This window comes from Physella acuta, unplaced genomic scaffold (assembly GCF_028476545.2).
Source record: "Physella acuta isolate Inbredline_101_S28 unplaced genomic scaffold, ASM2847654v3 ptg000268l, whole genome shotgun sequence".
In the NCBI taxonomy this organism is placed as follows: Eukaryota; Metazoa; Mollusca; class Gastropoda; family Physidae; genus Physella; species Physella acuta.
This window is the reverse complement of record NW_026731787.1, coordinates 71,580-84,912: the sequence shown is the minus strand read 5'-3', so window position 1 is coordinate 84,912 and position 13,333 is coordinate 71,580. Positions and strand designations below refer to the sequence as shown.

Sequence of the window (13,333 nt, the reverse complement as noted above, 5' to 3'; positions counted from 1 at the left end):
GCACACATAATAAATGACACATTTAGGCGGAGTTTAGTGTACAAATGATAAATGACACCTTTAGGCGGAGTTTAGTGTACACATGATAAATGACACCTTTAGGCGGTGTTGTGTGTACAAAGGGTGAATGACACCTTCAGATGGTATTGTGTGTACAAAGGGTGAATGACACCGTCAGATGGTGCTGTGTGTACAAAGGATGAATGACACCTTCAGATGGTGGATTGTGTACAATGGGTGAATAACACCTTTAGGTGGAGTTGTGTGTACAAAGGTTGAATGACACCCTCAGATGGTGTTGTGTGTACAAAGGTTGAATGACACCTTCAGATGGTGTTGTGTGTACAAAGGGTGAATGACACCTTCAGATGGTGTTGTGTGTACAAAGATTGAATGACACCTTCAGATGGTGTTGTGTGTACAAAGGGTGAATGACACCTTTAGATGGTGTTGTGTGTACAAAGGGTGAATGACACCTTCAGATGGTGTTGTGTGTACAAAGAGTGAATGACACCTTTAGATGGTGTTGTGTGTACAAAGGGTGAATGACACCTTTAGATGGTGTTGTGTGTACAAAGGGTGAATGACACCTTTAGATGGTGTTGTGTGTACAAAGGGTGAATGACACCTTCAGATGGTGTGTACAAAGGGTAAATGACACCTTCAGATGGTGTGGTGTGTCAGACACTGATTATTCCTGCTAGCCACCAGAGACCGCTGATAACGGTCACAATAAACCATTAGTAGAAACGTTGCACGACCTTTGACATTCAACATGGCCGCCACCCGACAGAAAAAAACGTCTATTTTTGGACGTCTTAACAAAGTCTTATTACATTTTTTATCCCACGAGAATCCCAGAGATAATATTAGCCGAGATTCTATTTTTAGAATCTTGTTTGTTGAGCTATTTTTAGTTGTTTTGTTACGCTGTTTTACAAGGGAAGGTCAAACAAATGTTATACCACATTACATAAACAGTGATTTTTTATCAATGTCTTCCATATTCCACAAACAGTGAAGATTTACCAATCTCTTCCATAGCTTACCCGAAAGTCTCGAGTCCGAATCCGGGTTCATGTCAGTAGAATGTCCCTGAGTAAACCCAGCTATGATGGTATCTCACGTTAAGGAAAACAAATGCGACTGGGCATAGTTTCGACCACACTATCCCTTCATAAGCCGAGGTCTCTGAAAAGTTCAACTCTACTTGATTTGCCACATGTGTCTTAGGCAAGAACGCGAAAAATGGTGAATGTCTTCCATATACATTGAAGTTTTACCGATCTCTTTCAAATGACCTCAGCAGGGATGTTTATCACTCTCAGCCACATTAAGTAAATAGTACAGTTTGACCAATCTCTCACATATTACATACATAGTACAGTTTGACCAATCTCTCTCATATTACATAAATAGTACAGTTTGACCAATCTCTCCCATAAAACATAAATAGTAACATTTTACCAATCTCTCCCATAAAACATAAATAGTAACATTTTACCAATCTCTCCCATATTACATAAATAGTAACATTTTACCAATCTCTCCCATATTACATAAAAAGTAAAGTTTGACCAGTCTCTCCCATATTAAATAAATAGTAACATTTTACCAATCTCTCCCATATTACACACATACTAATTGTGACGTTTCATCACTCCCACCTGTTACAAAAAAAAGTGCAGACACTCTTCAAATTATGAGCTCGGTATATGAATAAATCTGTCTATAACAAAACATTGACATATAGCTGCACAGACTCAGACGCCTTTACCTTAGTTTATCGGAAGTCTGAACGTGAACTAAAATAAGATACGGTAAATTTTGTAACTTTTAAAAATCTGAACATGAACTGAAATCAGATAAGGTAAATTTTGTAAATTTTAAAAATCTGAACATGAACTGAAATTAGATAAAGTAAATTTTGTAAATAAAAAAAAAATCTGAACATAAACTGAAATAAGATAAGCTAAATCTTGTAACTTAAAAAATCTTACCATGAACTGAAATAAGATAAAGGAAATGTTGTAACTGTTCAAATTCCACTTAGCTCATACAAAAAAAAAAATCGGCTTAGCCCAGCATGTAAAAAAATGAGAACCGAGTTATCTATTAATAGTCTGCAATCATGTGCTTACAGTTTCGGTATTTTAAATACATGTAAGCTTCATCATGTTTAATAGAGTCTTACAGAGACTGTAGACTTATATACCTAAAGATGTACTTGTTCCTTTGTATGGTCTAAATATAGGTTTCTGAAGTAAGATTTTTTAGATTATTAAAAAAGAGAGCAACAGAGTAAGAGAAATAAAAAAAAATATAACACACCTGGGTTATAGATCTATGTTTAACATGTAAATAAAATGCTAACATTGATAGAATGAGTACAACGCAATTACATTGTTTTTAACACAATTGTCGTTAAAGCATTGCTAAAATCAGGTCTTAAATACCCTTTAGAAACACTCAGATAATTAAATGATCTAATTATGTGATAAAACTAATTGCTCTCAATAGATGACTGCTTCGTGTTGTTTAATTTTGTTTTAGCTCCGCTTATCACGCAAGTGAAATACAAAATGAACTTACAACTTTGAGTTAAGCTTAAGGTTTATCCAGAGAAGGGTCAATGTAAATCTATAATTAAACATTTAATCTTTTTGATAACAGTAATTAACCCATGGTTATCTTGTAAATCAAGCTTAAAAATAAATTGTACTGCTACAAATAAAATAACGCATTTCTTTCATTTTAAAAATTGTTTTTTTTCTAGTTTCTAAGCAAACAGAATATTTGCTGATAATTTTTAAGCCATATAACTAAAATTTAGTAGAACGGCACAACTATGTTCAATATTTTGTTTTCAGACTAGACAAGATTCAAATTGTTCTAGAGAAACGTATTGATTTTCCGTGTACCCAGCGCCATTTCACTAAAATATATCAATATCTGGAACTGAGTTGGTATTTTAACTCGAGCTGTATGCACGTTCATCAATACAACCTGCTGAATAAAAATTGATATTTGTTCACAAAGAGCCAATTAAATATTTGAAAGCGCCGTTGGTTGTAGTAGATATTCGACCTTTGACATTCCACTAGGTACACACACACCACATCAGACAAGACCCCACCACACAACGCTACACTACACTATACCACACCCAACCCCACCACAACACACTACACTATACTATTGGTTGTAGTAGATATTTGACCTTTGACATTCCACTAGGTACACACACACCACACCAGACCCAATCCACCACACAACACCACACTACGCTACACTACATCATGCCAAACCACACTACATCACATCACACCACACCACAACACACCACACCACACCACACCACACCACACTACACTACACTACACTACACTACACTACACTACACCACACCACACTACACCTACACCACACCACACCACACCACACCACACTACACCACACTACACCACACCTCACTACACCAGACCACACCACACCACACTACACTACACCTACACTACAACATACCAAACCACACTACATCACATCACACTACACCACATCACTATTACACCACATAAAAAATGGGAGTTTTTGATTGATTTTAGACGGCACTTAATTGATGCCCGGAGCCGTAGAAAAATAAACAGCGTCTTACATAGTAGACTGTCGAAGTATTGGCACACCGGAGCCGTAGAAAAATAAACAGCGCCTTACATGGTAGACTGTCGAAGTATTGGCGCATGATGGAGGGCAGATAATAGGTTTAAACTATGGATAGGTCGAATAATAGGTTTGATGTATCAATAGGTTTGATAGTAGGTTTGATGTATCTGTAGATTTGATAACAGGTTTAAATATCAGTAGGTTTCATTGTAGCTTTGATGTATCAAAAGTTTGACAATATGTTTGATAGATCAGTAGAAGAAATTATTTAATCCGTTTTGTATATATTGAAGAGAAGACTTGAGTTCAAATGTTTTGTAAAGTAGTGTGTCGGAGTTAGATTGGATGGTGGGTGATAAGGAAATGTTTGGACACGATTATGGTTGATTGGGATAGGTGGGGATACAATTATGGTAGATTGGGATAGGTGGGGATACAATTATGGTTGATTGGGATAGGTGGGATACAATTATGGTTGATTGGGATAGGTGGGATACAATTATGGTTGATTGGGATAGGTGGGATACAATTATGGTTGATTGGGATAGGTGGGATACAATTATGGTAGATTGGGATAGGTGGGGATAAAATTATGGTGGATTGGGATAGGTGGGGATAAAATTATGGTGGATTGGGATAGGTGGGGATAAAATTATGGTGGATTGGGATATGTGGGGATAAAATTATGGTTGTTTGGGATAGGTGGGGATACAATTATGGTGGATTGGGATAGGTGGGGAAAAACTACGTTTGATTTGGATGTATGGGGACAAAAGTATTACACAGTTGAAGTTAAAAAAGGGCATTGTTGCATTTAATAATAAAAAAAAATAGCAGGTTAATTGTGTGTTTTTGTTTAGATATAAAATATATGTAAAACTAAGAATTTTCACTTGATTAGATAAACCTACGTATGTGATGAATGACATAAAATTGAAAAATTAAGTACTTAATGTTTTTTAAAGTACTTTACTATGTAAATTACTGACCAAACATCTTACATACATTATTGTCGTGTGTATGTACAACATCTGGCTAAATGTCATGCATATTATTTATTCACGTAACGGCACAACACTTGGCCAAATGTCATATGCACTCCGTGACCTTATGATTTTCAACTACAGCGAATTTTGTGAAAATCTAACACAACCACCCAATACGTTAATCACTGTTTAAAAAAAAAAGTAACAAAAAAAAAAAAACAAGAAAAAAGAAAAACAAAACAAAACAAAACAAAAACAACCCACACTGCCCATTCTGTGTTAATTGTTCTCTTAATGAAGATGTATTATCCCATTTTGTTTTAACTTTAGAGTAATCACCGTCCATCAATTAGAAAAAAACAACAACCTGATTGCTATTTTATTAGAAGCAGCTACATGGGCAAAACTACCGATCTATTTCTTCCAACTTTACAGAATATCACTGTGCTATTTAACAACAGGAAACGATTAGTAAAGAAAGTTGACAATAATTAATTAAAAAAAACAACCAAAATCTTGTATAAATATAGTAGCTGCAGTGAGGCTTATACAAAACGTAATAATAAAAACAGTGATGGTTCGACCCTTGATTTTCGTTATTATATTGTTTTAATTTCTGTTCTATCATCCAACACATTTTAGTCATCACACTCAACGAGAGATTCATAGTTCAAAACAGCGACAAAAAACATTTATAGAAAACTTCAGAAAATTTTTGATTTTACAAAATACCATTGGAAAAAAAAAGTTTCCTGAAAGTTTTTCTTGACTGCTGCAAGTTCCGGGTGATGGATGGGGGACGGGGCTTAATGAATGGGCACCACGAGACTTGCATTTCTTCAAGTCGTGGGCGCAGACTGGCGGTAATAGGCTCATATAAAACCTAATGCCCCGGGGTGGGAGAATTTAGTTACGGGAAATTATGTTTCAGGTCAAACTCAGGTCCAGCGACTTTCTGTTTGTGTGTGTGTGTGTGTGAGTGTGTGTGTGTGTTTCTATGTGTCCATCTGTTTGTAACTCTGGGTGTCAGTGTAAGTGTATGTGTGTATGTGTGTATGTGTGAGGTCGTTACAACGCATAAATCAGAAATATGTCTGAGTGGTGATATTTTAAAACTGTTCGATTTAGAGAATTAACCGGAATTAGACCTGTCATGATGTCATGTAAAAATGACTGTTATGTAAGACGGTACTATGACTAGTTGTGACACTGACATTATTCCCAGCAGCACTGCAAGGATCACTGATACACTGAAAATATATCTACACCCATACTCGTGATACCCGTATATCAAATCTAACTGCTACAATTCATCACAGCACAATTTGATTTTGTACAAGTTTGAGGCTTCTAGCAAATTACTCTTCATATCCAATAGCATGACGTGTTAAAAATAAAAACAATTTAAACACAAAATATATTTGCCGTACAAGAACTTTAACTGTGCTCAGCTATAAATTAAAAATAACATTAAAAATTAACGAATAGAATAGTAAGAAACATGTTGCTAATTTGCAGACAAAAAATATTGTTATTTACAACATTAATCTATTATGCCGTTTGGTGTGTGTGTGTGTGGGGGGGGGGGGGGGGGGGGTGAATTAGTATGAATGATGTCTTCTCTGTAAACTGACACATTTTAATTAAAATAAAATTTTCCTGTCGGCGCCAGTAATTAATCTTAGATAATTAGTCGGTCCATCTGTTACTGTGTGGATTATCTAAAAATGTGCAACGTTGCATTATTGCAACCTAAATCTGACAATCATGTGTACGTCCCTACCTTGATACTTACAGAATCATCGTCAAACTATCTACTTAATTATACACGACAGTTATATTTTCTATTTTAATAATAACGGAGTATTTATGTAGGTTTATGATTTAGCCAATGGCTCTGTTTTTAAACAAAGGCAGTTATAAATCCACTTGAAAAAGTAAGTCATGAAGGCATGACTTGATTTACTGTATAAATTGAAAATTTCTTATACGAAGCAGATCGCGACATAACAGTCGTACCTTTGATGCAGCGGTCAATTTGTTGTATCATTATTCATGTTGAAGTTTCGACTGGCTTTAAAACCACAATGTGGCTTATTCACTGTCACGAGTTTACAGGGCTGGAAGTGGCCCGCGGTCCGGGGCGAGTTGAGATTTTGAGATTGTAAAATCGATATCCGGCCTTGACGTCACACACCGTATGATGTGTGCATAAACTTGGGCATCCAGGCTTAGTTTCTGTAACTGTGTACACTACTGTGGCCACTCACTCTGATGAGAGCTCTTTACTTAGCTGTGTACACATACTCTAGTTTTTTACTTAGCTGTGTACACATACTCTAGTTTTTTTACTTAGCTGTGTACACATACTCTAGTTTTTTACTTAGCTGTGTACACATACTCTAGTTTGAGGTTCTTTACTTAGCTGTGTACACATACTCTAGCTTGAGTTTATTTTTACTTAACTTTGTACACATACTCTAGTTTGAGTTCTTTACTTATCTGTGTACACATAATCTAGTTTGAATTCTTTACTTAGCTGTGTACACATACTCTAGCTTGAGTTTATTTTTACTTAACTTTGTACACATACTCTAGTTTTAGCTCTTTACTTAACTGTGTACACATAGTTGACCTCTTTACGTAACTGTTTAGAAATACTTTACTACCAGCTCTTTATTTAGCTATGTGCATATATTCTAGTTTGAACTCTTTACTGAGCTGTGTACACATAGTTAACCCCTTTACTTAGCTGTGTACACATATTCTGTTACCAGATTTAGCTGTGTACACATATGCTAATGTGAGCTAGCTACTCAGCTGTGTACAAAGCCCATAAGTATTCCTATCTATGTAAGCAAAAACACAAAAACCAATTATAATTAAAACAATTACATTTCCATCAATCCTGACTTTCATGTGTAATGAAGTCTAATTGTACAATTAATTTGTTGGAGATGTTTCAGTTCTGTAATCCAATCCTAATCTAACGTAAGAACCAGCACAATCAAGCCATGAAACCGGTCGGATTAACGGCGTAATCGGTTATTACAGAGAGACCAGTCTTGCAGTGTAAAGAATAACCCCATTAAATTAAATCTAATTGCTAGCAGTTAACTGGGATTTTTCTTTTCGTGTCGGCTTTCTTGTTCGAATAATCGCAAACGTGGCGTTGTTTTACGGTAATTTTAATGTGTAGCATTGCCGAACAGGTTGCAACACAAGGGCAAATTATGTAGTTACATAAACGCGGTTATTTCCCTTGAATATTGAGCTGAAGGGGAAATAACGTTTTTTTTTTTTAGTGCTATTCACTAATGGTTACATCTGAAGGTTGTAGTTTAACTTATTTATGTACAATGAAGTCATTTGTCTATGCCATTGAAGTATTTATTCAACGAAGAGAAGTGTAGGTTTATATTAACACTAGCATCATAATGCTAGGCTGGTGGTTAAGGACTGCACCGAATGACACCATCGATGGGGGTGACACCAAAAAATAGATTAATAACTTAATAATTATGTCTTTTTTTTCGATTACATAAAAGCTTATTATATATCTTTAGTGATATTACATGGCTGCATTATTCCTTAGCTAATCATTACTGTAACATGTAGGTAGTCTGTAGGTGGTCTGTAGGTGGTCTGTAGATAGTTTGTAGGTGGTCTGTAGGTGGTCTGTAGGTGGTCTGTAGGTGGTCTGTAGGTGGTCTGTAGGTGGTCTGTAGGTGGTCTGTAGGTGGTCTGTAGATAGTTTGTAGGTGGTCTGTAGGTGGTCTGTAGGTGGTCTGTAAGTGGTCTGTAGGTGGTCTGTAGGTGGTCTGTAGGTGGTCTGTAGGTGGTCTGTAGGTGGTCTGTAGGTGGTCTGTAGGTGGTCTATAGGTGGTCTGTAGGTGGTCTGTAGGTGGTCTGTAGGTGGTCTGTAGATAGTTTGTAGGTGGTCTGTAGGTGGTCTGTAGGTGGTCTGTAAGTGGTCTGTAGGTGGTCTGTAGGTGGTCTGTAGGTGGTCTGTAGGTGGTCTGTAGGTGGTCTGTAGGTGGTCTGTAGGTGGTCTATAGGTGGTCTGTAGGTGGTCTGTAGGTGGTCTGAACCAGCATCTGCTCCATACCTTCTCACACCCAACAGCAACACTTGTGTGAAGAAACTTAGAAATACAGACTGTAAGCAAAGTCTATTAGCCTAATTCTATTGACGCTAGTTTATTCCAATAGCTTTTTTGTTATTCGTTGGTCTAAATCTTGTCTTTTTCAATGTATTGGCACGCGGACCTCCACCCACCATCTTAGCATTATGACGCAGTGCCTCTTACTATATCTTTTCTAGTGAGTCACAGAGTTTGGCGTTGGTGTCATCATATATATATATATATATATATATATATATATATATATATATATATATATATATATATATATATATATATATATATATATGTATATATATATATATATACATATATATATATATATATATATATATATATATATATATATATATATATATATATATATATATATATATATATATACATATATATATATATATATGTGGTGTGTGTGTTTGTGTGTGTGTGGTGTGTGTTTGTGTGTGTGTATTAACATTCAAATTCATGTTTTGTGAGTTCCTTGACTAAACAGGCTAAATAAATTTCACGTCACAATAAAAAAAATGTCATTTTTTAGGCTTAAGTCGAACCGTGTATGTCCGTTTTTCTGCCGTACGCTTTTTGTGCTTTCTAAATAAAAATCATTGTTGTGTGATTGTGTGAGTGCGTTTCTAAAATATATATATATATGTACGTTTAACGTATATATATATATATATATATATATATATATATATATATATATATATATATATATATATATATATATATATATATATCCATTTTGTGTATACTCCCGATGATTTACTTCATCAAACTGGATTCACCAAATTGTCAGTGTAAGCTATTAACAGTGGCATGTCCCACCTCCTTATATATGACAATATAGACTGACATACTATTTTATTAAAAAAATAATATAACTCACTTATATACATGTTTTGTTTTAATACATTCAAAGAAGATGAAACGTTTGAATGATATATACATGTTTTATTTTAATATTCAGAAGAAGATAAAACGTTTGAATGATATATAATACACATGTTTTAATGCAGGAAAAAACGGCAGTGTGTGCGATCAATTTGTGATTCTGATAACAAAATTAAGGCGTACAAATTATTTAAGGTAAATATTTATTTAGCTGTGAATTTTAAATACCAAAACGCAATCATGGACCATTTCGAAGCTTCTTACATAATCTAATTTGATTTATTGTACACAATACCTAAAGGGGAGATAACAATGTTTTCTATTTAAAACTTAATACTTCATTGAAACTTGAGATAGTAAATACGAATCAGATTTCATATGAGAAAAATGAAAAATAATTTTAAAAAATAATAAAAAAAACCCAATAATAATTAAAAAAAAACAACATCAGGCTTATGAGAGCAGGGGTGTGGGGTTATTTGTGTGTGGAGATACGAGGGCGAGGGATTAGAGCGGAGGGTAGGTGAAGTAGAACATGGCGTCTTTGTCTAGAGCTTAGACTAGCTGGCCAGTTACATTCATGTTACACACAGGTAATGTCTATCACGTGCGAGTATTGAAGCCACTAATTGTAAGGCGATAGGGTTAGGGTTCAGTTAGTTAATGGGGCTAGGGTTCAGTTAGGGGTCAGGGTTAGGGATCAGTAAGTTAATGCAGGTTTCAGAAGATATTCAGGCATGGCCTAACCATACACTTTTCAACCTAGGCGACATATCTAGTATGCCACCCATTGTGTGTCCTTCACCTAAACCCCCACCCACACACACACACTACCCCACTGTAAAGGAATAAAAACAAACGAACAAGAAAGCGTCAAATTGAATTGAATGCACTCTGGTGAAGATCATTGGTCTAAACTACGGTCGGATTTACTGAAATTTTCTTTGATTGCTAAGCATCTTCTGTTTTCTTTAAAATGTACGCTTGATAATACACAGACAATAAAACATATATTGAAAAAGTTAGCCATAGGAATGGCTTAATGTGTTGGTGTTTAAATCTAAGTAGACCCTGCCTAGCTATCTCAAGGCAGGAGAAACTTGTAAAGTTCTGAGATTTAAATGTCAATTAATTATTTTTTTTTAAACTAGGTACAAAAAATGAGTTTTTACGTTCATTTATAGTGTACACTTTAATTAATAGATTCTACATTTAAATTTTGTTTAAATTCTTGCAGTCTGTGTTGTTAAAAAAATACATATTTTATTTGAATTAGTTTCAGTTTTGTTTTTAAATACAAATATGTGAGCAGTCAATTGTGTTTGATTAACTGTTCTGAATTCATCTTGCCATAATAGATGAAAATAGAAGCAGAAAAAAATACTCTTTGATGATAGAGATGAAGGCACGGTTGATGAATTAGCAGTAATGATTAAAAAGTAAAGTCTTCCGAATGTCATTATGGCAAAATCATTGTAAAGATAGCCTACTTAAAAACAACAAAAAATAAAAAACTTAAAACTAACAAAAATGAAAAAATTCAATAAATATGTACACATGAACGAAACAATGTTGTTTGAAAATCTCTAGCCTATAGCAGGTTCTAGAATGACAAACGTTATAAACCTCACAGCGTCTCTCCTTCCTTCTCTTTCATGATTGTGTAGAAAAAAATATATCTTTTTTCTGTTCATTTTGATGTTATTGCATGATAAGGTTAATAAGACAAAAATAGACTGTTTGAAATAAGATAATGATAATAATAAAAATATTAATTATATTTATCAGGGGAATCCCAGTGTAAATATTTGAATAAATGTGTAAATAAATGTACAATAAAAGACATTCGTAGTTTTTGGTGGTGCTTGGTGGTGCTTCCAGGCCGTTTATGTGTCTTAGAAGATTGATGAGGCGCCTCTGGTAGGTCATAATCAGGTGAGTAGAATGGCAATATGACACGTGTTCAGATGAGTCACATCGTCAGGTCATTCATATGGCCAGATCAGAAATAAGACTAGGTAAGACATGTGCCCAGGTGAGTCATACGGTCTTTAAGTTATTCAACCAAGTAATATGTTTGGCCAGGTGAGACGTAAAGTCAGGCTAAGTTTGTCAGGTAAGTCAGATGGCAAGCTGAGTCATTTTACCTGTGTGCCGTTTGATCAGGTGATACTTATAAGACAGGGTGAGTCATATGACTAGGTGAATTATATGGTCAATTTAGTCCTGTGTACAGATGAGTTACATGATCAAATGTGTCATTTAACCAGTTGAGTCATTTAACCAGGTGAGTCATTTAACCAGGTGAGTCATTGAACCAGGTGAGTCACTGAACCAGGTAAGTCATTGAACCAGGTGAGTCACTGAACCAGGTGAGTCATTGAACCAGGTGAGTCATTGAACCAGGTGAGTCATTGAACCAGGTGAGTCATTGAACAGGTGAGTCATTGAACCAGGTGAGTCATTGAACCAGGTGAGTCATTGAACCAGGTGAGTCATTGAACCAGGTGAGTCATTGAACCAGGTGAGTCATTGAACCAGGTGAGCCATTGAACCAGGTGAGTCATTGAACCAGGTGAGTCATGGAACCATGTGAGTCATTGAACCAGGTGCATCATTGAACCATGTGAGTCATTGAACCAGGTGCATCATTGAACCAGGTGAGTCATGGAACCATGTGAGTCATTGAACCAGGTGCATCATTGAACCATGTGAGTCATTGAACCAGGTGCATCATTGAACCAGGTGAGTCATGGAACCATGTGAGTCATTGAACCAGGTGCATCATTGAACCATGTGAGTCATTGAACCAGGTGCATCATTGAACCAGGTGAGTCATTGAACCATGTGAGTCATTGAAGCAGGTGAGTCACTGAACCAGGTGTAACCCTGTCTGTATGCTCAGACCTGTTGACCCAGTTCCTCCCTCTCTGACCCATCGGTGTCCTGGGTGATGGGGTTCTCTATGTATGACGTAGTGGGGGTCAGCTTGTTCTTGCGTGACTGTGCGGCTATGAGGGTGGGCTGGGGGAGGCCACACAGGGACATCTTGGCCTCCCTTTCGGGCGTCATGTTGAGGACACTCATAGAGTGGTAGTCTCGCTCACGTGATATGTACGATTCTGGACAAGAGAAATACAAGTTCATTTAGGTATAATATAGATGAAAATCATAACAGTACTATCTCTCACGACAGATGAACGATTTCGGGCTATAGGATAAAAGTACATTTAGGCATAGAGGAGATAGCTGATGGAGTTGTAGACTCTCTCTCACAGGCGATTATTACTATTTGCAAAGTAGTGCATTTATGAATAAGGTATTTGAAGAACAAGAATCAATACTGAAAAATTCGAGTTCGATTTATGGGAAAGTCCTAAAGAAATCAATGTCATTTTAGCTCTAATGGTCTGAGATCGGTGAAAGTAAAATAGACTGGATGTATCATGGATGTACACAATTTCTCAAGAGAGTCAGCATGACTTTTATTAATTGTTTTCATTTTAAAATGTATTAAAGATCTTTAAACAATGAGATGGTTTAATAGGTTAGTTACGTTAAAGTACTAAGCAAATTAAAAAGATGGCTTATGTAAGGGAGGTGACTTCAAGAATATTAGAAAATACGTTTATTCACTGTTATCTAC

The 13,333-nt window shown here is 35.8% G+C and overlaps 1 protein-coding gene across 1 annotated transcript in view; it reads right to left on the bottom strand.

Moving 5' to 3' along the window:
* Nucleotides 1–8,244: 8,244 nt before the first annotated feature.
* The window catches only part of LOC131939207 (corticotropin-releasing factor receptor 2-like), a 35,360-nt gene continuing 30,271 nt past the window's right edge, over nucleotides 8,245–13,333 (bottom strand). The window contains exons 10-11 of the mRNA XM_059297400.1: nucleotides 12,595–12,809; nucleotides 8,245–8,793 (exon numbers count right to left, since the gene is read on the bottom strand). Coding sequence (XP_059153383.1) covers nucleotides 8,245–8,793; nucleotides 12,595–12,809 — 764 coding nt within the window. The remainder of the gene's footprint in view (nucleotides 8,794–12,594; nucleotides 12,810–13,333) is intronic.